The following is a 26,571-nucleotide window of genomic DNA, read 5'->3' on the forward strand; positions in this document are numbered from 1 at the left end:
GGCCCGCACCGAGCTGAGGGCCATTAGACAAGGGTCCCAACCAGTCTGGGAGTATGCGGCCAAGTCCTGGCAACTCGCTGTCAAATGCCCAGACTATCATGAGGGGGTGAAAATCGAGATGTTCCGTAATGGAATGAACCCAGAGTTACTGGACCGGGCTTTAATGCAAGATGATCCACCTACCCTATTGGGGTGGATCCAACTAGCCTGCGAAGTCGAAAACCGGAACCAAATGGTCCGCCTGGTCAAACAGCATCAGTCGACAGGAGCCAGGCGACCTCTCCCGGCCTCGGGTAGAGGCAGAGGCGCAGGAGGGCCTGGGGCGACTCGAGGAAAACTCCTCCAAGGTCGATGTCTAGTCCGGGTAGATAAGGCCTTCCTGGGAACACAGCTGGCTCTCTGTGAACCTGTAGGCAAACAACACTGGAAAACTACAGCATCAGAAAACAATATGGCGTTACTGTGGATAGCAGGCCTGACATTCTGCCCCCCTTAAGGCTCCCCTCACCCTTCAGCCCCCACCTTCTCTGGGTATTTTTTGTGAAATTTGGCTAAAAGTTTGGGAGCATTTACCTGGGTGGCCTCTACCCACTCTCTGTAACTATCATCAAAATCTTTCCACTTGATAAGATAAAATATTTTGTTATGTTTCTTTTTGGAGACCAAAATCTCCACCTCATAATGGGTAGGGTAAGGTGGGGCACCGCTTTTTCAGGATGCCATTCATCTGGTGGGGGTGCTTTTTTGAGTAGACTGAAGTGGAATGTGGAGTGCATCTGGCGCAGATTTTCAATAAATAACTGATTGTAATCTAGTTAAGGGCCCGGTAATAGTTGCATAAGCACAAGTCCCCTCTCTTTTTGACAAACAGGACTGGTGCTGACTTCGGAGAGGTTGAGGGTCGGATAAACCCCCGCTCTAGGTTTTTTGCCAAGAAGTCCTTTAGGGCTACTCGTTCTGGCTCCGATAACGAGTAGAGTCGTCTGTTGGGAAGCGATTTATCGGGGAGCAGGTTTATGGCACAATCGTAGGGTCTGTGGGGAGGCAATTGATCAGCCCCCTTTTCTTCAAAAATGTCCCAGTAGTCTGCATATTGAGGTGGTAGGACCGTCTCCCCTGGGTTGGTGCCAGTCAATACCATTCGGGGTGTGTCTGCAGATCTGGGATGAAACTGCACTGTCAGGGTATCCCAGTTGATAGCAGGGTTGTTTAGTCGCAACCAGGTCATGCCCAATACCACTGGATGAGGGGGCATGACCACCAAGTCGAACCAGAGGTGATGGTCCTGATGATTTCCGATGTGGACAACTAGTGGGCCCGCCTCCTGGGTCACCGGCCCAGACTTCAGGAGGCGCCCATCAATAGTTTCAACCAGGGTTGCGCTTTGATTGCTACGGATGGGGACCTGATTTTGCCGGGCAAATCCCAAGTCCATAAAACACCAGGAGGTGCCGGAATCAATCATGGCTCGGGTTGCTAGATGTCGCCCATCAGGTAGCACAAGTTATAGGGGCAAGAGAAGGTGTCCATCACCAGCATCCAACGCCCCATTACTGCAGTGCTTGGTTACTGCCGGGCCCGGCCGCCGCTTCTCCATACAGGAGCTTGCGAAATGCCCAGACCCCCCATAATACAGGCAGAGACCTTGGGTGCGCCTCCTGGTTTTCTCGGCAGTGGTCAGGTGTGGTCGGTCTTCCCCTAGCTGCATGGGTTCCCTTCCATCCAGGGCCACCGTCGCAGGCAGTGTGGCGTCATCTGGGGCAGGAACCAGGCGGGGTGATTCTGCCTGTAGTACCGCCTTGCCCCGGGACTGCTTGCAGGCTTCCAGACGCTGGTGGATCTGCTGGCATAGGACCACCAAGGCTTGGAGTGTGAAGGGGCGTTCAGTGCGTGCTAGTTCATCCAGGACTGGGTCCGATAGTCCTTCCACAAACTGGTCCATGAGAGCTGCCTTGTTCCAGGACAGGTCCTGGGCCAGGCGCCTGAATTCAGTAGCGTAGGTCATCACTGTGCCTCACCCCTGGCATAGGCATCGGATGCTGTGGTTCACAGTTTCTGCTCTTACTGGGTCAGCGAAGGCTGTTTGGAGCCATTCCACGAAGCCACTGTAGTCCTGCAGAAGTGGGGATGAATCCAGCAGGAGTGGGGTGGACCATTTGGCTGCCTGTCCCTTGAGCAAGCTCAGGATAAAACCGACTTTGGTCCGGTCGTCTGGAAAATCCTGGAGATGCAGGCTCATATACAGCTGGCACTGTGCCAAGAAGGCAGGAAACTCCTTGACATTCCCAGCAAACTTTTCCAGAGGGCTTACTGGGTACTTGGGAGGGGCCTGAGGAGGAGGTGGTGGTGGGGTCGGCTGCTGAAGCTGTTGCTGGAGCAGGGCTACCGTGTTGGTTAGCTGGTCGAGCCCCTGCTGCAATGCTTGATTTTGTGTTGCTAAAGCAGCAGCTGCCCCAGCCTCCATCCTATGAAAGTGGGGTGGAAGCAACGTGTCGCGCTCAGGGCTGGCCACGACAGGCAGGTGCCTCACTGGTGCTGCAGATGGTCCCAAGGTTAGTTGCCAGGAATTCAGTAGCCAAGGAGCCGGCAAATGAGAGTCCAGAAGTCAGGCCAAGTGTCAGAGCCAATACATTAGTCAGAGAGAGGAGCAGGCAGAAGGGAAGTCAGAAGGCAGGCCGAGGTCAGAGTCCAATCAATCAAGAAGCAGAGCAGGGCACAAGGCAAGGGCAGGTCAGGAGCTTCCAGGCACAGAGCTCTGGTCACAGGTAGTGACTAGCTGTGTTGCTTCCACACTTGGTTTCTTCAGCTTCTGTCTCTTATACTGTCCTAACGAGGAGCAGGTGTTGTCTCTTTGCATGATAGCCCCAGCCAGTGCTGTGCCTGCAAACGAGCACCTTTTCTCCTGTCCAACAGAGCTGCCCTTGGTTTATTTTTCCTCTTCGCTGCTGGCCCAGGGAGCTCAGGTTTCTCTTTTGTTCTGGGGGAGTCTCCAACAGCCTCTGCAGAGGTTTCTGGCTGCTCCTGCTGAGTTTCTTCCAGAGCAGCAGCTGTCACGGCTGGCTCTGGTTGTAGAGTAGTCCCTGCAGGCGCTTCCTGCTTGTCCTCTGAGGAAGACTCCGGGGCAAGAGGTAAGGTGGCCAGTCGAGGCTGGGGCTGACTCATGACAATTATGCTGAGGGAGCATGACTGTCTCAAGGTCACCCAATAAGCTCCATGGCTGTTTACAGATTCGAACCTGCATGGCTGTTTGCGGATTGTCCTAGCATAACAATGACCACTACACCACACTTGAGGCTGTTAAATGTGCAGGATTATGGCAAGTAACCAGTAGTTAAGGTTTAGTCTTTCAACTTCAATTTCCCTACTTGATTGATAGAATTTGTATTAGCAGCCATTGTTTTGTACTGTCTAGTTAATGTCAACCCGCAATGTAATGGTACTTTTAATTTGACATCTTACCCATGTCTTGTGTCAAGGTTGCCTTACCCAGAAAGTTCAAAGTTCTTTAAAATCAAGCAGTCTCCAGATAATCCTTCAGGTAGTGCTACAACGTCAGGATACTTGTTCTATTTAAAAGCCAAAAAAAAAAAGAGGAACAATACTATCATCCATGTGTAAAAGTTTACAAGTAGAATGCTAGAATGTATATTAAGCTAAGGCAAAAATCATAAATTTAAATTAAATGTGAACCTTAAGGATATAAAGTTAGTTCTTACATTTTGTTTCCTAGGTGTTTCAGAGCAGCTCATAGAATCACATGTTAGGGTCAGCTTGCAAAGCTGATTGTGGTGCCCTGAGGAAACCTGAAATACAGTGTGTAATGATTTAAGTGTGTGTGTGTGTGTGTGTGTGTGTGTCTTTAAATGCTTGGTGTGTTACTGAAGAAGAATGGGGGGGGTGAGAGGGGTGAGTGAGTGAGATGACTGGTTGATGACTGAGAGTATAGGCAGAGTTGAGAAGTGTGACTGGAGTGAAATCTGATTGGACAGTAGCAGTATTCTAGGGGCGTAGTGAACTGTAGTTTTTTTAGTTACCAAGCACAGAACAAATATTGAGTAGACAAAGCAGGCAACCTGTGTGGAAGCCTGAACTGTGTGTGTCTGAGAGAAAACATTCATTCTGTCTAAAGCAGGCAAACTGTGTGTGCACCTGAGAAAGTCTATCTAAATCAGGCAAGCTGTGTGGAGTCTGTTCTCTTAAAGAAGACCTGTGTGGAAAATTACTTTGTGTGACCGAGCCTATGTAAAGAAACTTTAAGAACAGATAACTATCTTTGAAACCATTAAGCTTAAGAAATTGTGTGAACCCAATATGCTTCATGTAATAATAAAAGTTTATTTTGGGGTTTTTTGGTTCACCCTTCTGCATGTGGTTTTTTTTCCCACCCTAGAATGTATGTGATTTCTATATATCCCATTCTTATCCTCAGGGCCACATAGTCTCACGAAGGAGCTTAACGCTTGGGACCATTATTCAAGGGAAAAATTAATTAGTTTGGAATTGAATTCCTGGTAGCAGCATTATATACCTAGAAGGTGTAAGAACAAGAAGGTTTAAGGCAAAATCTTAACTACATGAGAGAAAGGGAGTTGTGGCATATGCAGCCTTTCCCTACGTTTGTGGGAACATGTGAGTGTGCTGGAGCCTGTTAAATGGTAGAGTGGAGATGGGAGAATGCAAATATAGTTAAGCATGCTTTGGTTTTCCTACAATCAGAGATGTATGATATCTCTCCTATCAGTTGCCACCAGTCAACCATATTGCATGTCCACCTGCATCCAAGCCTCCCACACTCGAGTGAATTGCTGAGAGAGATGCTGCTGAACTTAGTGAGCAGAATCTGACAGAAACAGAGAAAAAACAGACTAAAGGCAGAAAAAGGAACTGAAAAGTAGAAGGCAGAGAAACAAAATGCAGTGAGGAAAGAAAATGGGGGCTCTTAATAGGAACATAAAAAAATTGTAGCAGTGCAGAGACATATGTGGTGAGGAAAGAAGGATAGTTGAGAATGAGGATGCAGGAAGACCTGTGGTAGGGCTGAGAAGACAATGCGGAGAAAAAGAACACGTAACAAAAATAGGACACCAGAGGGAGAAAGGAAGGGGGGTTGTAACTGAGAATTAGTTGCAAAAAGGTCTCCTATAGCTAGGAAAAAAGAGACATGTTTGCAATCATGAAGTGGTGTAGAGAGAAGAGGACAGCCTTAGTTATGTTGCAGGGCAGAGGAGGTGCATTAGGAATCAAAACAAAATAGCCTAAAAATGGTGAGAAATATTTTTGGTGAGTTACCTAGGGTGTAATCCTCTTCAGTTAGTAAACATAGAAAAGTGGCTTTGAGTGTATGAGCTGTCTGCTCATGCTTTAGAATCTTGGCACTTGCTTGGTGTGCAACTTTGACACAGCAACAGTACGTCCTGCTATACTACTTTTGAGTTCTTCCTAAGAAAGACTAGTGCTTGGCAAGTCTGCTACTCGGCAGTAAAAGAGTCAGGATGCAGGATTTTTAAAACATGGATTTTGATGAACATTTTTGGCTGTGTGGCTAAAGGGGGTAATCTGTTAGTTTTATAGTAGGTTTCCTTGTGGACATCAAATGCAACAAAGATCACCTGAATTATGAAGTTCCAGTTAAATTAATAGGCTAGCTCTTATCAGAAACAAGGATTAAATGACAATACCTCTAGACTGGGTGAAAACAGCATACAGTAAAGTGCTGCTGCATCAGTGCAGGGCAGAAACCCTAACATGGAACAGAAAGATTATGTAAGAAGCAGTTTTAGATAGAGATGGAAAGAGGATAGATGATGAGCCCAGATGTGGGATTTCACAGAGGACAATTCAAAAGAAAATGTTTTATGAAAGTAATATGAAGGTTAAATGTAGCATCTGCCAATAGTTTGCTCATAAGCTTTGCTGGCACAGATCTCCCTTCAATTCTCTATTGGTTAGTACCAAATATGCTTTTGTTCCTGAACACTTATATCTGATGCACTCTAGCACAGCCACAAGTCCTTCACTAGAAGACAATTTGGATATTAAATCTCTTAGGCATAAATTAAAATATTCACCTTTCCAAAACCCTCATTTCACAAAAATATTTGTATATACAGCAATTGATTAAAATCTGGAACAGATATACTCCACCTACGTAAATTGCATTCATACAAAAGACACTGTTAACTGACATGGGAAACAGATCAGAGAATTAACAGCCAGGGCAGAAACATCAAGTACAAAAGACAAACTTGGACTTCCGGCTTGGGATTCATGGAGGTCTAACGCAGCTCAAAGAGCTGGGCTGTCCGTGCCGTTGTTTGTGGAGGCTGGAGGGGTGCAAACTGCCTGCAGCCCCCTGTTCCCAGGCGGGGAACAGGCAAGTACGCTCAAGAACCTGAGGGCGCGTTGATCTCGGGTATGAGGGGGGTTCTACACAACGAGCCCCCTTCCACTCTTGAGGTCCCACCCGAAGAAAGGTTTGCTAAAATCTCTGCAGCGGCTCTGGAGTCAGTTTCTGGCATAAGACCTACATGCCCAAGCTTCAGTAAATCAGGAAGGGAATTGGAATTGATCAGATAATTGAAGCAGCGATTACAACCCAAGAGAAACGTCTAAGAAGGTAAAGATTGCTATCTCTCAGTACGGGACAGATTATAAAAAGGAGTAAAGAGACTAAGACGATTTAAAAACTGTAAGGGACTTGTTATATATAAGAGAGAACTCCGGCAAGTTAAATCCTAAAAAAGTGACATTATAAAGAGAAATAAACGCGGAAAACTGATTATTGTTTACATACCTGCGGCCAAGAGGAGATAACGAACTGTGAGAAAGTTTTAACATCACAAGAACTGCCAGGAAGGAAGGAGAAACAGGAAGTGCGTCAAAATCATAGAGAGACTGGCGAGAAGCGGTTTGCTAAAAGCGGAAGTAGGGAGCCACCATCTTGAAGGGCAAAGCTGTGGCTTCAAAGAAAACGGAAGTAGGTCATCTTGGATGAGGGTAAGGGCGATTACCTCAATATAAAACCATAGAGAAAAGACGCCTGACATTTTGGACCGCGCAAGTATAAATTTTTAAAAAATAAGCTGAACTGGGACATTTAAAAATAACAGAAAGGAGTAAATTAGCGCCACAGAGTTGAGGAAAAGGGCGGACTCGTGGGAGTGAGGTAGATCTAGCCCCACGATGTCAAAGAAGGAGTGGCAAACTTTGCTGGAAAACTTGGACAAAACAGTTTCAGAAGGAAATAAAGAGTTAAAAGAAATGATGCAAGAGAACTTTAAAGACTTTAAAGAGGCACTCAAATCGGAGATGGCAGAACTCACAAAGAAAATTGATCAAGTACAGAACGAACTGCAAGCTACACAGCAGAGAGTAAATGTAGTAGAGAACACAGTTGACACTATAGCTGACGTGCAGAGAACAGAGATGAGAGGAATGAAGGGAAGAATGGCTGTAGCTGAATGTAAACAAATGGAAAAACAACTTAGAATGCACGGAGTTCCGGAGATTACAGGAAAATCAGCCCAAGAACAGATTTCAGAAATTTTGGCAGGCTACCTGGGGAGAAAGAGGACATTGCAGCTTTCCTGGACGTGGCATATAGAATTCAAAATTTGCAGCACAGAGGAAGTTACCAAGAGATATGATTGTGCAATTTACGACCAGAAGTATAAGAGAGACAATTGTAAGCAAACAATTCCAAGAACCATTAGAAGTCGATGGGAAGGTGGTGAGAATCATGAAAGAATTGCCTAGATCGGTATTGGCGGAGCGGAAAAAATACAGAGAGCTGGTCCAAATGTTAAAGGACTTGAAAATCAGATATAGATGGGAAATACCGGAAGGACTGGCATTTGAATTTGGTGGAACAAGGAAGAACATCAGATCTGGCCATGAGATGGAAGTGTTTATTAGGGACAATGAAAAGGACTTACCAAAAAGTACAAGAATGTAAATATGGAGTGTAAAATTATATCTTGGAATGTAAATGGACTTAATTCACCTTGTAAACGTAAGGCTATTTTCCATTGGCTTCTAAAACAAAAATGCAATATAGTATGCTTACAAGAGACACATATTAGGAAACAGGACTTAAAGTATTTAAAATTGGCAAAATTGGGAAATGAATTTGCAGCTGCCTCCAAAAAGAAGAAGAGAGGAGTTGCACTGTATATAAAGGAGGAGCTGCAGCCAAAATTAATTTTAAGTGATGTAGAAGCCAGATATTTAGCGGTGGAAATAATCTGGAACTCAAAAAAGATCTTGGTGATTGGAATTTATGCACCAAACGGTGCAAAAGAAAAAAATGTTAAGGACTTGCAAGGACAACTAGAGGAGTTGACTTATGACCAAATAATTATGGCGGGTGACTTTAATGGAGTTACAAGCTTGGGAGAAGACAAGAAATCTAAAATTGCACAGAAAAAAAGAGGACTTTTGCCAAAGTCATTTTTTGCAATTAAAGAGCAAGAAAGTCTGGAGGATGTATGGAGGAGACAAAATCCTAAAAATAGACAATTCACCTTTTACTCTGCAAGACATTTTACATTATCAAGAACTGATATGATCTGGGCTTCCAAAGAACTGACGTTGTGGACTAGAGATGTGGAAATTATGGCTAAGGTAAGCTCAGATCATAACCCAATTATGTGGAGATTCGGAAAAAATACTAAAAAAAGAGGATGGAGGATAAATGAAGACTTGCTGCAGATAGAAGACAACATGACGCTGCTGCGAAAGGAGACCAAATTCTTTATACAATACAACATAAACAAGGATGTGTCAACTTATAAGGTATGGGACACTTATAAAGCGGTAATTAGAGGAATACTGATGGACTTAAATGGAAGAGATAGAAGGAGAAAAGAGGAAAAAAGAAAAGAATTAATGGAAAAAATCAAAGCCAAAGAGGTGCAACTTAAGAAAAGGCCAGGGAAGAAGCGGATATATCAGGATATAAAAATATTGCAGGAGCAATTGACGGCAATGAGCAACAAAGAATTGGAGTGGAATTTGAAAAAAATGAACCAAAAGACATTTGAAGGAGCCAACAAACCTGGCAAATACCTAGCTTGGCAATTGAAAAAGAAAAAAGAGAAGAAAACTATAATTAAAATCCGAGAGGAAGATAGAACATTATTGGACCAAACAGCCATCAGTAAAGCCTTCTATAAATTTTATGCAAAACTGTACCAGAAAAAGGACGTGAACAGGGGTTCAATAGAGGAGTACTTGGAGAAAATAAAACTACCAAAGATGTCGGAGGAATGGAAAGAAAAATTAAATAGAGAAGTAACAGAGGAAGAAATAAAAGAGGCCATCCAATCAACAAAATTGGGGAAAGCACCGGGACCGGACGGATTAACAGCAAAGTTCTATAAAGTGATGGCTAACGAATTGGCACCTTTTTTGAAAGAGGTAATGAATGAAACTATGCAAGGCCAAAAGATTCCTGATTCATGGAACGAAGCTAACATATCATTGATTCCGAAAGATGGACTGGACTTGACCAATGTCAAAAATTATAGGCCAATTTCGTTATTGAACAATGACTATAAAATATTTGCAAAAGTTTTGGCAGAAAGAATAAAAGGATGGCTGGTGGAATTTATTGCAGAGGAACAGGCAGGATTTTTACCTGATAGACAAATTAAAGACAATTTAAGGACAGTAATAAATGCTATTGAATATTATGATAAGCATTGTGATAGGGAAGTTGGTTTCTTTTTCGTGGACGCAGAAAAAGCTTTTGACAACTTGAACTGGGACTTTATGTTTGCCACTATGGAAAAGCTGCAAATGGGAGAAAGGTTCATACAAGCGGTTAGAGAAATTTACAGAGACCAAAGTGCAGCGATTGTAGTGAATGGGGACTTAACTAAAAAATTGAAAATAAGTAAAGGAACAAGACAGGGTTGCCCTTTGTCTCCGTTGTTGTTTATTCTGGTTTTGGAAATATTAATGGTTCAAATATGAGAGGATGATACAATCCGAGGTATAAAAATAAAAGAATTTTCCTACAAGGTCAGAGCATTTGCGGATGACATAATGTTAATAGCAGAAGATCCAATCGAAAACATGCCAAAGGTAATAGAGAAAATAAAACAATTTGGAGATCTAGCTGGATTTTATGTGAATAAAAAGAAGTCCAAAATATTATGCAAGAATATGACTAAACAGAAGCAACAAGAACTAATGGTGATAACGGACTGTGAAGTAACTAATAAAGTAAAGTATTTGGGTATCGAACTGACTGTGAAAAATATAGACATTTAAAAACAACTATGAGAAATTGTGGATACAAATAGAAAGAGACTTGATAAAATTGAATAAATTGAATCTATCACGGTTGGGAAGAATAGCAGCAGTAAAGATGAATGTCTTACCACGAGTGATGTTCTTGTTGCAGACAATCCCAATTATTAGAGACTCAAAACAGTTTGATAAATGGCAAAGGAAAATTTCAGACTTTGTGTTGGCAGGCAAGAAACCACGCGTGAAAATGAAAGTACTACAGGATGCGAAAGAAAGAGGTGGCTTCCAACTGCCCAATATAAGACTATATTATGAAGCAATATGTATGGTATGGTTAAAAGATTGGATAATGTTAAAAAATCGTAAATTGCTGGCCTTGGAGGGACATAAAAAATTATTTGGATGGCATGCATACATGTGGTATGATAAAGTAAAAGCAGACTCGATGTTTTTGCACCATTACATTCGGAGAAGCCTCTTCACAGTCTGGAAAAAATATAAGGTTTACATGGAAGATGGAATTCCTTCATGGGTGGTTCCATATGAAGTAATAGATCCGAGAACTGTTGACAACGAGAAGCAGTGCCTAACATACAAGGAGATAACACAAGTACAACATTCAATGCTAAGAATAAAAACAGAAGAAGAGTTGTCTCCTTGTTATGGATGGTTCCAATATAGACAGATCAGAGATCTTTACAACTCGGACTGCTTAAAAGGAGGTATAAGAATGGAAAACTCTGAACTAGAAGAAGTGATGTTACAGGAAGGCAAGAAAGAAATATCTAAAATTTATAAATTACTTCTGAAATGGTATACAGAGGATGAAATAGTTAAAACCCAGATGGTGAAGTGGGCAATAAATTTTCATAAAGAAATAACAATGGAGGTGTGGGAACACCTGTAGAAAAATACATTGAAGATTTCAACTTGTACGAATATTAAAGAGAATGTATATAAAATGATCTACAGATGGTATTTAACGCCATAGAAAATTGCGCTAGGGAATACAAACATGTCAGACAAATGCTGGAAATGTAAAAAGCATGAAGGATCACTGTATCATATGTGGTGGACTTGTGAAGTAGCTAAGCAATATTGGGGAGATATAATTGAAGTAATTAATGAGATTTTACAAATCCAAATAAACAAGAATCCTGAATTGTTGCTACTGAACTTGGGGATGGAAGCTGTTCCAATGCAGTATAGAACATTGCTATTTTACATGACTACAGCGGCAAGACTTTTGTAGGCGCAGAAGTGGAAAGTACAAGAAATACCAACTATAGAAGACTGGATTTACAAATTGCTGTACATGGCAGAAATGGACAAAATGACAAGGAAGCTTAAAGATCTTGACCTAGGACAATATATTGCTGATTGGGGGAAATTAAAACAATATTTAGAGAAAAAATGGGATGTGAAAGGAGAATTGTGGCAGTTTGAGAATTTCTAAAGGGTGGTGGTGTAAATGGAGGAGAGAAGTGACTTTGCTATTAAGGGGGAAATTTAACTATGACAATCTAAGCTAATATTATGATTAAGAAAATTTGAAGTAAAACGGATACATTAGAAAATTTATATCATATATTATATATATTATGATGTATGGTGTTAGTATATTGCACTGTATACTATATTGGGATGCTGTATTACAATGCATGCTAGGTTACATTGCACGGAATAGTATATAACAAATACTATATTGATAGTATATTGGATAGAGAACACGCATAAAAGAATTAGAACATGCTTAGAGTAAGAGATATTATAATTTATGTGTTATAGATAAATACATGTTATGTTATATTTCAATGCATGCTATGCTATGTTGTATGGTATAGTATACAGCAAATACTATATTGATAGTATAGTTGACAGAGTATTTGTATAAAAGAATTAGAATATGCTTAGAGTAAGAGATATTATGATCTGTGTGTTGAAGAAAAATATAAGTGAAATAGTATTAAGCAATAAAAGGGGGTAAGGGTTGGAAAGCTGTTGTAAGTCAATAGGGAGGGAGGAGGAAAAGGGTGGGGAACAGAATTAATTAGATATGAAGGGAATGTATGTATTAAATTTAAAAATTTAAACTCACCAATAAATTTTTTAAAAAAAAAAAAAGTACAAAAGACAAACTTGAAAACTATATTGTTTTCAATACCAAACTTCCCTTTTTCTCTGTAGCATGTTGAAGGAAAGAAAGCAATATGTATCTTATAAGTTACATTAGAAATCTAGTTGCAGTAATTGCATTCAAATGCCTCCTAAGATGCTGTGTGCATAGGACATTTTATACAGACTCTGCACTCAGCAATTCTCTGGATAACCACAGATAGTTGCTCTGATTGAATTAGGATTGTTATCCTAAAACCACTACTTTTTCCTGTATGCAAATTCCTCACATTCTAGGGCAATTTCTCTTATGTTCCTATAAAGTGTATACAATGTGAGTCAAATTTCCCTTTATACGCAAGGACAGCCTACTTGGAAAAGACAACTTGTGAAGTTGCCCTTGTACCTACCCCTTGCTCATTTCTTGGCTTGTGCTAAGGTCAGTGTGCTGGCAGTGGACTTTAAACTAGACACTTGTTAATACCAGACATAACTGTACTATGGTTTTATTTGGCAATCTGGACATCAAATGGAAAGAGCTCCCAATTATTTTGGGATCATTTGTCTAGATGCACACTGCATGTTGATCACCTTGAGGCTATAATTAGAATAGGTACTACATTAAGCATTACAGGAACTGAAGATCTTCAAACTGCTGTCATGAATTGTTTACACAAACACACACATAATGGTTGTCTAACATTTGGCTAGCTTTCAAAATAAGTTTGTGATGTGTGAAAAGAACTCATTTTAGATCAAAGAGAACTAGAGGTTAAAATATGAGAGATTCAGGATATTTCTCTGAAATAGACTGGAGACATAATCTTATAGATTCTCCTTCCATCTGGAATACAGAAATGGCTACCAAGCCTCGTTTTAATGTTGTGGCTCTGGGATGCAAGAAATTTTATTTTTTCCTCACTGACTTTTCTGCTGAGGCCAACTTCACCGTTGAATTTGATAGTTACTCATTTTGATTTTATTTTTAAAAAATATTATTATAGTGTGAGCTGCCTTAAGATTTATTGTGTGGAGAATAAATAAAGCTATTAGAACACATTCATTGAATAAAATAAAGCAACCTTAACAGCAATGGTTAGTATCTGAAGTGATAAAGAAAAGTGAGGGGGAAATGGCGGCAGCAGTGGGGAGAAAACTGCCCATATGGTTTCTACGGCTGCCTCCTGCCAGCATGACACCAAGTGGATGGTGAAAAGGTACACAAGGAACAGAAGGAGGAAAGTAAGAAGTCTTTTGGGGCTGGTGGTTCAACTGAAGGCAAATTGCCAATTGCTGAATAAACTTAAAGGCAAATTAAGAGTCATTTTAAAGACACTGGATACTTCAGATTTTTGAAACTTCAAATGTCTAATTCATTCAGGAAGCACTCCTGAACAGAGGACTGGATAGGGACGCTACGGACAACTATAAGTCCAAGTAGTTAGGATTTCCTGACAGGAATAGAAAAAACATCCACATCCAAGTGAAGAATCTATCCTTCAGCTTTGAATGCTTTTATACCGTAGGGAGATCACGTGCAAATATGTTCAGTCCATAACATGAGGAACCCAGAGTGACGAGTTCCAATAATACAAACCACGTTTTTATTCAGCAACACAGACAAACAGCAGTACCAAACAAATCCATTTTTTCTGAAACTTGCTTAACTTAACTTGAATACAAATAGAGCTGCCAGACATGAAAGGGCCCCACACTTTAAGATCTGCATAGAAGGCAAAATTCTACCAGGTACAGGTGTTCTCCCTTGCTGCAGTTTAATAAGAGGGGCTGTGTTTAGTGAAATTCTCCCTTCAACATAGGAGGAGAATTCAGTGAGGCAATGCTTCAAGTCATTGCACTATGGAAAAGCCATACTTGGCAAACTCTTTTATGCTTTTTTTTGTGTTTAAAAGTGTATAGGAACACTCTCAGGATCTAGACCTGGGAATCCAAGCTCCAAATCACTGGCTGTCCTAGCTCCTCCTTCTCTTTTACAAAAGGTTGGGTTTCTTCTCTGCTATGCCTGTGTTACTGAGATGATGCATTCTATTATTGAGAAACCACTACTGAGTATCAACTATCAATGACTTTTTATTATTCTAGTATGTTCTATCTAAAAATTACTTTCTAAACACTTTTTCCATTTCCTGAAGATACATTGTAATGCAGTGTATATTATTCTCTCACTTGTACCCAGGGGTACAGTGTACTCTCACTTGTACAGAGGCAGCAGGGATGACAGAAATATAAGGCAATGGCTGTAGTGCAGACTCAAGTTGGACTGCAAAAGCTATGTCATTCCATTGGTTACCTATCAGTTAGCAGACTCAGTTCAAGGTATTTGCTATCATATAAAAAGCACTTCATGGTCTTGGCCCCTCATATCTGCAGGACCACTGCCCTCCTCATGCACCACCATAGCAACTTTGCTCATCTGAACAAGGCATTCTGTAGATGCCATCCTGTGAATGAACAAAATAAGAGCAGCCCACACGTGCATTCTCCACTGTGGAATGGCCTGCCTGATGAGGTTAGGAGGGATCCCATTCTTTTGGCTTTCCACAAACTATGCAAAATTGAGTTATTCAGGTAGGCTTTTTACTCAGGTGATAGTACTGTACTGTAAGAAATGGTTTAGAGAGATGGACTGAAAAAGGGACAGGGACTGTAGACTATACTACAGGATACTTGTCTGTTAGAGTAGATATCCTCTTACTGGGAGTTTCTGTGTTAGTAGGTCATTAAAATTACTTACATTTTGTTTCAGCAGTCTTTCATCTCTATATTTGCTTTCAAATTTCTGCAATCTATACCCTATTGTATATTTATTGAACGTCCCAGCGTTTGATCATATTGTCTTATACTGTGTAATCTGCTTTGAGAGTCACTGAGAAAGGTGGACACTAAATGAATAAAATAATTGGAGAAAAAGCTCAACGAGGGTTAATTATCAGTGGTACTCAAAAGCCTAAGGCTGGCTCTCTATTAAGCCTGATGTGAGGTAACTTAGTTGGCTTCCCCTTTGTAAGTTTGACAATGAGTGAATGCTGATGGATATTTACTATGTGGTCTATTTGAAAGAGGTAGGCTTTTTGAAAGAGAAAGAATCCCTCCCATCACTCATCCCCTGGTGGAGAATTGCATTGAGCAGCTGTTCTTTGTAAGCCTATACTATCAAAGGAACCTTGCGTGACCCTACACATGAAGAATATGTGTCTGACATCTCATGTAGTTTGGCTCTGTTATCATGTATGTGAATGGAACTTCATTCACAGGTATAAAAAATCTCTTTCTTAATGCATATTGTGACAGACCTGCCCTGAGGAAAAATAACCACTCAGTTTCACACCTGATCCTATGGGAGTGCTGCTACAGCGTCCAATCTCCTTTCAGAGGGGGGGGATGTGAGTGGGGGAGGGGGAAAGTGTGCCTGTTCTGCCTTGGGAAGAGTGCAGACAGAAGAGTTGGGCACTGCCTCAGAAAAGAAAGCTAACAATTCTGTGAGCAGTTTTGCCTGATAATGGGGCAGAATGACTTAAGTGCATTTTGGAAGAGAACAGAGTTGTGAGATCCATCTCTGGTGACAAGCAGACCAGCTATCTTCAAGCTTTAAAAAGAATTCACCACATAACCTGTACTTAAATATTTTTTTTAATGAAAACTCCTGCTTCAGTAATTTCTGTGCTCTTCATGCTTGGTACAAAACTTACCTCACAGAAGTGACCCACAGCCTTCACACTTGGTACCCTAAGAACATCTTGTAACTGATGGGAAGGTTTGTATCTCAAAACCAACTGGGCCCCCCAAATTCATAAGAGACAGTGTTATCCCCTTGGGTTGAAAAAAACAAAGGGCTTGTCACTCATGTCAATTATGCTTGTAACACAGTAGAGTTAACCAAGGCTAAAGGGAAACTTGCTGCTTAATAAAAATGAAGAAAATCCAGTAAGGTTCTCAAATTGAACCAAAAAAGTAGTAAACAAGCCTTGGCAACTGAAATCCTGCTACAATGCTGGATTTAAAAGGGCCTGACAGGCACTTCAGAACATACACCTTGTTATTGCAGTAGCTGAGGAAATGGAAAATATGTTTGGTCCAAGCAAAATTTCACTTTGTTTGATAATTCATTATTTCCCCATAATCTGATTACATCATAGCAAGTGAGAGTTTAAATGGATGTTTGTTGGATTTTGGAAACATTAAGTAATTGCCAGTGTCTGGAATTGTTTTCATAGCTTCTCACAAGTGCTGAACAGACCAACCATGATATCTGCCCAAACTAGCTTGACAGGACAATATATTCTCTTCAGTCTGTATCTGCCACCTAAAATATTTTTTCCTTGCTTGTGCCTCCCCACCCCCACCATTTACTAATTATAGAACATATCATGTATCTGTTTTAGAACATATTTAATTGAGCATCTGTAGAGGAACTGAGAAACAAACAGGCCCAACAGGTTCAGGGGGAGCCAGCAGACCTGGGGGGGGGGGTCAAAGTTCCAATCTTACAGAGCACCCTGAGCCCAGTGTGAGGGGGTGTAGTATGCTGCCATTCCCCCAACAAAGCCCTGTCTCACAGGCTGGGGAAAAACAACCCCCCAACTTTACTAGACTTTACTTGAGAGTCAGCGTTGCTGAATTTCTGCAAAAAGGTTACAAAGATACAAAAAGGTTACAAAGGCTTGGCCAATGGTTTAGGTTGAAGCCCAGGATCAAAGAATCACTGCATAGATATGAAAAATATTTTATTAAAATGTGTGTATAAAAGATTAGATTTGGAATGTGTGCAAAAAGGATACAACAATAAAGATATAACGAGACCTAACTTTACACATACCATGCAGAGTCTTTGCCATACTAAGCCATGATGGTACCTTGCAGATGTAACACACATTCTTAAATTAGAAACAAGTTTGAGAGTCTAAGGCTACAAAGCAATGCTGTAATCCAAACTGGCCTAAAAGAGAACCTACATAACAAGGCATGTAGATACTAACAGCAAGATTCATAACTGACTTTTATGCCCAAATGCCTAGCAACCAGGGAGGATCTTAGTGATCCACAATTACATGTGAGTTAGTGGTCTGCAGCTATGTCAGCCCACACAACACTGCAATCAGCACATACCACTCGACTTCTGGAAACTGCAGTTGAGCCAGATAAGCTTAATTAGCTGAGAGATTTTGGGCTTGCCTCCCCAACCTTGAAGAGGACTTGTTAGCAGTACTTGTGTTGCAAACACAGTTTCCAAACAGGCTTTTGGAAAATGGTCTCAGCATATCATTTACCCACAATTCATACAGATTCTGGTCACGACTAGACATGGGCACGAACAGAAAAAAACCAGAACATGGTGTTCGTTGGTTGTTGTGGATTTTCCGGGCTGTATCGCCGTTGTCTTGGCATTGTAGTCCCTGACGTTTCGCCAGAATAGAGCATGGTTTCCAGTTCTGAAAAACACCAGGCTAACAAAAGACTCTACAACCCACAATAGCCCTGCAGAGAAGATTAGCATATCAAGCACCAATCCATATGCAAAAGAACCTCCTCAGGATACAGTGAAGCATTAGCATTCCACACCCTGGGAAACCCTTACAGGATGACACAACCCAACCTACCTTTCTGAGTAGATATAAATCACCTACAAACATCTCCTCCACAGTTTGACACTGAGAGATCCCTGTCTTTCGGTGCTACACCTCTGAAGATGCCAGCCACAGCTGCTGGCGAAACGTCAGGAACTACAATGCCAAGACCACGGCAATACAGCTCGGAAAATCCACAACAACCATCATTCTCTGGCCGTGAAAGCCTTCGACAATATACGGTGTTCATTGTTCATTGCCATCCACAAACAATGAACAACGAACATTGACGAACATGATTGTGTTCACAAACATGTTCATTGTTTGTGGGGGCCAGCAGGCTCTCCTCCAGCCATCAAGATCCCTACTGCACCACTCGCAGAAACCCTACCTGAGGAGCCAGCAGGAAATGTACCCATAATAAATAATAGCTTGTCCCCAGAGCCTGGCAGCAGCCCTGGAACTTGAAGGGGTAGATCCCTATCCCACCACACAAAGAAAATTGAAGCTCCAATGCACTCATCCTGTCTCTCTAATAGCAGCTGTCTCTCCTTGAAAGTCAGTGCTGGGAGCCCCCCTCCCCGTTCTTTTCCTCTTGTAACAAATTTGGAGCTCCAATCAACACTTGGAACGAAGACCTGTCTATCAAGCTAAATTGGGCTTAGATTGGGGTTTCCAGGGCAACAGTAGGAGTTCAGACAGAGTTCAGACAATCCCTGCCTAAGTTGCCAAGGGATTTGATTGCAGGTGCCAGACTGTCTGGCTTGACGGACAGCAACGAACAGCAAGGAACGAGGCTTGCAACAACCACCTGTTCATTTAGAATGGGGCCTCACGAACAGCTTGTCTGCAAAAAGCAGATTGGGCTGTTCGTGGGTTTTTTTAGTTCATATTGCTGTTCGTGCCCATCTCTAGTCAAGACAGGCCTAACTCTTTTGACCAAATTGGTCAATTTCTTTACAGTATCACATCCATGAGATTCTTTTTCCGTTTTGAAACTGAGGATGGGCCATGAGTTAGTGGCAGAGCATATGCTTGACACACAGACTGTCCCAGGTTCAATCCCAGCATCTCCAAGTAGAAGGATCAGGTACTAAGCTATGTAAAATATCTCAGCGTAAACTGAAATAGGAATTAGGACTGTTTTAGTACAGCAAACATTAGAGATAAAATGCTCTAGGGGCAGTGACAGGGAATAGAGTCTGGGTGTGTTCCTGGATGCCTCCCTATCGATGGAGGCCCAGGTCACGGCGGTTGCCAAGTCTGCATTTTTCCATCTTCGTCAGATCAGGCAACTTGCCCCCTACCTGACGCCCCAGGACCTGGCTACAGTGATCCATGCAACGGTCACCTCCAGGCTAGATTACTGTAACTCACTCTACGCTGGGCTACCCCTGGGCCTGATCCGGAAACTACAACTGGTCCAGAATGCGGCGGCACGGGTCCTGACTGGTATACCTTACCAGTCACACATCACACCTGTCCTGCGCCAGCTGCACTGGCTTCCAGTTGAATTCCGAATCAGGTTCAAAGTGTTGGTTCTTACCTTTAAAGCCCTGAGTGGGTTGGGACCGGCATATCTTCGGGACCGCCTCTCCCTGTACGTTCCCCGGAGATCGCTCCGATCAGCGAATAAATATTTACTTGTGGTCCCCGGCCCTAAGGAAGCCCGCCTCGCTTCAACCAGGGCCAGGGCTTTTTCAGTCCTGGCCCCAGCCTGGTGGAACGCTCTGTCAATGGAAACCCGGGCCCAGCGGGACATATTATCGTTCCGCCGGGCCTGTAAGACAGAGCTGTTCCGCCAGGCGTTTGGTGATTGAAGGGGGCGGTGCCATGTCGGCCTCCCACCTTTGGGGTGGGGAAGGTTCTCCCCACCACTGCACCTTGTTAATTTGTTTTATTATTTGTATATTGATTTTAGTTTTTGTTTTTATCAATTTTAACTGTTCACCGCCCAGAGCCCCTGGGATGGGCGGTATATAAATTGAATAAATAAATAAATAAATAAAATAAACTAGCAGGATCAATTAAAACAGAATTTGTAAAAGGCAGACGAGCTACAATAAAGGAAAAGCTCATGGCTTACAGGGCTGGCTCCACATATTTTGCTGTCCCAAATGCCCTCCTGTGCTGTCCTCAGCATCTCTGAAATCATGCAGAAATGTGGATCTCAGAGGTGGCAACTGGCACAAACCACCTCCTCCCAATCTGGTGCCCCAAATAGCTGCTTGGCTCACCCAAACGTCAAACCAGACCTGATGGCTCAGATCACTAGCTCTTTGGATCATCTTCAGATTCCCTGGATATCAATAAGTTAAAAAGAAGTGTGGAGGGAGCCATGACTATAGGATTAAAACTTGTTGGCAGCCAGGGCACTTTGGGGGCTGTAGCTGGTTTATCAGCTTCCATGTCTCTCTCAGCATAGTCCTGCTCAGTCAAATTGAGTGCCATAATAAAAGGCCTAAGGCCACAAATGCAGCACAGCCATAATTAAGCCTTTTATTTTAGTGACCTTACATGTATTCTGGACAAATATATAGTTGAATAATCCTGGAATGCTTGAATCATGTACCTTCTTCTCACCTAACCTGTCACAGCAGAAATTTAGGGCATATTCCAATTTATTTAAGAAGATAAACTATGAGGGACCAAATGACTTCACAGTTCTTACAGTGTCATACTTGAATAAGTTAGAGATCTGTTGGTTGCTTCAAGTTAAGCCTTTTTACCACAATTTAGAATTCTGTAATAGGAATGCTGTTATGCAGTCAGGTAAAGAAGCACAAATGCTGTTGCTGAGGTTACTATAGATTAGAATAAAAGCAAAGTTTGAAATCTGATTATATAAATTACATACCACAACATGCCATTTAATGTATTTCAGCAAATGGAGCTACTGAATCAGCCATACAAAGGAGGAAAGAAATAGCACACAGAAAAGACTCTGTGTTTTTGTTACTGGAAAAAGTGATGGATTAGACTTTAACCTCAAGGTCTTTTAAATTAAAGTCATCTGAACAACGAATGTAAATTAAAAAACATGGTTATAACTTAAACACAATGTCGTCAGCAATTTTACACAGAATACAGCCAAGGGTTGTTTAGCATACTGCATATGGAAAATATTAAAATGTAGACTCTTAACTACTGCCGTTGAGATTTTAAAGCTTGAAAGGGGCGGGGGGAAGAAACTCAAAGTTACAGACACTTTCTATAACATTCTGCTGATAGTTTACTTTAATACCTTCAGGGAGAAAACTAGTGAGTGGAGGCTCTGATCCTCAGAATCTTCCTTACGGAGGCCTGCCATGACAAGTGCTGGAAAAAATGACTGGTTGAATAGAGTAAACAGTCGTTCTAAAGTTTGTACTGCTAGATAGACTCATTTAATAAATGTCTGCCCCAGGGTGGATTTGATTTAAATCAAACTGATTTAAATCACGATTTAAATCACTAGTCATTAAGGCTTGATTTAAATCATAGTTTTCTACATAAAGACTAATTCTTGCTGGTATAACTTTAATATGCAAGTAGATGCCTGCCTTACCGATAGGTAAAGGAACTTCATTAAAGTATTCCTAAACTGGGTCTCTTTTATGGCCTGCTGCCATTATAGTTTTTTTCCTCCAAGGAAAGAATGTGATAAACCTCACGTCATACACACAAAAGATCCAAAGATTTGTGCAGTATTGTGCTCAAAAAGTTTCACTTTCATTTTGTACTGCTTGCCCCTCCCTCCTCACACTTAGTTTCTTCTTGTGCAGATCTATTCCACTCCAAACAATCAGAAAAATATGGTTTCTATTCACTGAACTTCTTGAAACTTAGCACTGGAGGGGCTGATTCTGTCTTCATAGGTTTGTAGAACAATAGGATTAAGGTCTTTTTCTCAACTCTGTTCATGTTATAACATTTTTGCTGTGAAGAAGAGGCATGTGATCTCTGCTGAGCTGACACAAATTCAGTTTTGAGAACTGCAAAACCAAGCATCTGTGATAATATCTTGTAGGCAGAGAAACTGCCCAATAATCTTACGAAAACCTCTGGAAGAGCATGACATTGTGAATGGATTAATGGAATTTATTTACCAAAAAAATTAAACATATACAGCCTTATTCTACATAATTAAAAACTAATCTTTATTTCATGATGGAATAACCTTTGGATGGTAATATATTTTCCTCAAAAAGCATTTTATTTAAAAAAATCCAATTTAAATTAAAAAAATCCGATTTAAATAAAAAAAAATCCGATTTAAATAAAAAAAATCTGATTTTTTTGATTTTTTTAAAAAAATCATTGATTTTTATCCACCCTGGTCTGCCCCCTGGCTACTGGGACTCATGTTCAATAACGAGAGGTTTGCTGTTCATGTGACCCTTTATTTCAGTGGGTGACCAGACTGCCTATTGTAGCAACAGACAAACATTTATTAGAGCACAAGCTTTTGTCGTCTAGTGCACCGTTTATGGATATATGATGATCCAGGACAGCAAACTGCAGTGCCAAATGTAGTACTGTTCAGTTCTACTTTCAAAAAGGTTCAGTATTAGTTCTGCTAGCAGAGATACAAAGATACAAAAGTTGTAGGGATATAATAAACATAATTCTGCTGGGGAAAACATTATATAGCCAACTTAAATTTATACTGGTGCCAAAGAGATTAGAATTTTCTCTTTGCATTTATTCCAGGCTCTTGAAACAACTAACATCTCATAGTAATGGCACACTGTATTGACTGAAAAAAAAAAACCTTGGTAATTTTGGTTTATTTGGAATGCTGCATTTGCATTATTCAGAAAAAAATCATTCTGTCCAACTGAGCATATAATTTGATATGTTTTGATACAAATTATGTTCAGAGCAACCTACAGTCCTTTAATCCTTCTTATTCATGTATTTATTTAGACATTTGTAGTTAGTATGCTTAACACACAGGCAGGGCCAATGCCAGAATTTCTGGCTCCTGAGGCCGGGGGCAGCTTCAGGGCTGTTGCTGTTCCCGTGCGCATGCGCATGCATGTGCGGCTGGTGCACACCCAGACTGCTCAGTTGCCCCGCACCGCCCTGGCCACCTGCCGCAACTGGCCTGCAGCTGTGTGCTAGCGGCGGCAGCAGCAGCACGGGGCAACTTAGAGCAGGACCAAACAAAACAAGGGGCATGCAAATTTTCTTGGAGGGATGGGACAGAATAATGACAGAAGAAAGCAAAGGGGAAGGGAAAGGAGAAAGTGGGAAGGACCTAGAGAAACAGCTGCTCCTCAGGGTGTGCACTTTGAATGAGCTGCTGAAGACACAAATCCTTCTTCCAAGCACAAGCCCCCTCCCACCCCTGACACAAGGGCATTCTGGGAGAGAGCAGCAGCAGCCCATCCCGGAATGGTCTTTGGGTGCCCACGCGTCCAGCAGGCTTATACCTGAAAGAAGGATTTGAGTCTTCAGCAGCTCATTCAAAGTGCACACCCTGAGGCACAGCTGTTTCTCTAGGTCTTTCCTGCTTTCTCCTTTCCCTTCCCCTTTGCTTTCTTCTGTCATTATTCCATCCCATCCCCACCCCTAGTCCCCCAAAACAAACTTATCACTTTTCCTCCACTCCTTTCCAGTTTGTGAGGCGACAGGCAAGAGATAGGGGGGAATGCATGGTGTGCGTGCGGCCTCCCAGCCCTCCCGCTCAGTTGCTCTGTGGCGCGCGCCCCCGCGCCGCCTCTGCGCTGGAGGTGATTGCTGGACCTGCCTCCATTGACGCACCAGCCCTGCACACAGGCTCGTGTAGGCAGCAGCTCATAAAATTAAAAACACAAATAAGAGTGAAGAGCAATAAAAAATCAAATTTAACAGCAAACAGATAAAACACTAAAACCACAGTTCTAGTTAACCTAACAGTTGCTTCTGAAGACAGCCTGTTAAAAATACCTCCTGGGGAGGAATTTCCACAGGAAAATTGCTGAAGCAGAAACAGCCTGAAATCTGGCCCCTTTTGTCTTTACGTTTGAGAACAAGAAAAGCTTGGGAAAAACCTCTGGTGATCTCAGAGCATGTGAAGTAATGTATAGGCAATCTTTAGGATTTATACTGTGAGAATAAGCATTATGACTTATATGGGGAGAGATGGAGAAATATAAAAGTGTTCTCTTACGGAGATATAAAAGTAATTATACAAGAAGTTTTCACACAGTTACTTTGGAAAGAATGGGGGAAATCTGCTAGATATCTCTGGAGCTTTCATCTGGAGTCCATTTATGTTATTTTTATGCACTAAAAATCTGAGTTTTATACTATTTTGAGGTTGCTCTCAGTTTGAAGTAGGAAATTTTCCTCATATTTGCTTCTCTTGGATTGCCAGTATTGCCAACAGGGAAACATGTGAGCATGTGTAGAGTTTCCTTTTCCTCACTTATCAGAAACTGCATATAGCTTGTGTATTGAGAGATTGGTCTCTGTGTTGGAATGCATTCTCTGCAGGCACATGTAACTTGGCGGGATAGGATTCAAAACAGTTTTTGGAAAATCAGGTGGTAGAAGTGAGATACCTATTAATCAGAATATTAATGACTAAAATTGGAGATTCCAGTCTTATGTTCTGCAGTATCTTCTGAGAGGTTAATTAATCACATTAGTATGGCTGTGAGCCAATATTTTTTCCCTGGACATTTCCCTGGATGGTATATCCAGGGAAATTATATATTAGGTTCACAAACCCCTCCAACACATTTTTACATTTTACGTGTTTTACATTTATATTCTTTGTGTCTTTGTATCTTTGCTGTCCTACATAAATAATAGCCTTTTGAAAATGTAAAAATTAAGAAACAGCAAAAAATAAGGATAAAAGTTGCTAAAGAAAGAGTACAGCATTTAACAGACTGAATATACTATAGCTGCATGATATTCTCCAAGACCACACTGATCTCTGGTCCTGTCATACTGCTCCACCCCCACCCTCCTTGAATGAAAAATCTGAGCTCTTCACGGATGCTCCACTTGTGAAAGAATTCAGGATTATACTTCTAGATTATGTTGAAAGTAGCAACATCTGGTGTACAAAGATAAAGAGGATCCTACTCTATAGGAGGCAGCAAGGATTAGTCAGATAGGAATGGGAGGACACCACCTCTCTTTTTTGTTAGGTGAGCCTGGTCTCATCAGATCTCAGAAGCTAAGCAGGGTTGGCCTTGGTAAGTAATTGGATGGGAGACAGGTGTCAATGCCAGTCTCTTATGGTGTTTAGATTTAGATTTCTTTTCTGTCGGTTCCAACGACCAACCGAAGCACAAATCCACATCGGGAAAGCAGAAATCACCTCATAGAGGATGTGATTTCCACTTGCTAAGCACGGTCGTCCTTGGTAAGTAATTGGATGGGAGACTGGTGTCAACGCCAGTCTCTTATGGTGTTTAGATTTAGATTTCTTTTCTGTCGGTTCCAACGACCAACCAAAGCACAAACCCACATCGGGCAAGCGGAAATCACCTCATAGAGGATGTGATTTCCACTTGCCCCACGTGGATTTGTGCTTTGTTTGGTCACTCTGCAAGGAAGCGCTCAGATCCGACTGCTTCGTTGGAACCAAAGACTGGAAAGGTGTTTGGTCTGATTTGTGAGGTTTTGGAACTGGCTGGTCGGAATGGGAGTCAGAGGCCTGCTTGACAGATGTCTTTACTGCTGGTTTGTTAGGGCCTGAAAGAACCATCTCCCAGAGTGCTGCCTTGAGGCGTGACACACAGTCGCTAGGGGCTTTGGGGGTGAATTGCTGGCAAAGCTGGCAGGCAGAGACGTTGTGTGATTTCCCCAGGCAAAGAAGGCAGAGGTCATGTTCATCGGTATGCGGCATCTTAGTGTTGCATTTTTTGCACTTCTTAAATAACGCCTTATGGGACATTTTGAAAACTCACTGTACAGGAGAGTAGTCAAGCACGTTCTGTAAAAGAGAATAATCGGTAGACAGTCGAAGTCAGCAACAGAATATGAAGTGTTGAATAATGGCGAGCAACAAATTTCATGATTGTCTCAACCTTTTGAAATAAGCTCCAAACTCTTCCCAGCTAAGGAGCTCCATATACAAGTCAAGACTGAAGTCTTACATACTATGACACAGTTTCAATATGATGTGATATTACCTTCAAAGTGTTTGCCATACACGAACTTCAGAATGATATAAATCAAAGCTTCATTCTTGCTGCCAGAATTCAGAGCCTCCCTTCAGCATCTGAAGATAAGATTACAGTCTCTTTTGTGTCTGTCTGTTTGAAGAGGCTTTTGTTTTGTTAAATGTCTACGTTGTTCCTTAAAAACGAATGCCAGCATCAGGTAATATGACCACCATATCTTTGTGTGCTGATTATCACAAGTGCATAACAGAGAAAACATTGTTTAGTTGTTTGATTATTTTACCTGTGCAAAACAACTTGGAGACATACAAAGTGAAGAGTCTGGTATCAGATGAAACATTTACATTTAAAAACAGAGGAGATGTTGGTGGAATTCATTTGTAAGCACTTCAGGTGGGAAAATATCTTTGTAATGAAACTTCTATACCACAGATAACTTGTTTGGAACAAAAAGAAAACAGATTGCATTCCTGAGAAATGGTTCAGTACTAAAATGCTTCTTGTTTCTG

General features: G+C 41.6%; 1 protein-coding gene across 1 annotated transcript in view; it reads right to left on the reverse strand.

Annotated features, from left to right (window-relative positions):
• The window catches only part of CENPP (centromere protein P), a 270,026-nt gene that overhangs the window by 6,992 nt on the left and 236,463 nt on the right, over window positions 1-26,571 (reverse strand). Inside the window, exon 7 of the mRNA XM_054976147.1 lies at window positions 3,487-3,566. Coding sequence (XP_054832122.1) covers window positions 3,487-3,566 — 80 coding nt within the window. The remainder of the gene's footprint in view (window positions 1-3,486; window positions 3,567-26,571) is intronic.

Source organism: Eublepharis macularius, chromosome 4 (genome assembly GCF_028583425.1).
Source record: "Eublepharis macularius isolate TG4126 chromosome 4, MPM_Emac_v1.0, whole genome shotgun sequence".
Classification (NCBI taxonomy): Eukaryota; Metazoa; Chordata; class Lepidosauria; order Squamata; family Eublepharidae; genus Eublepharis; species Eublepharis macularius.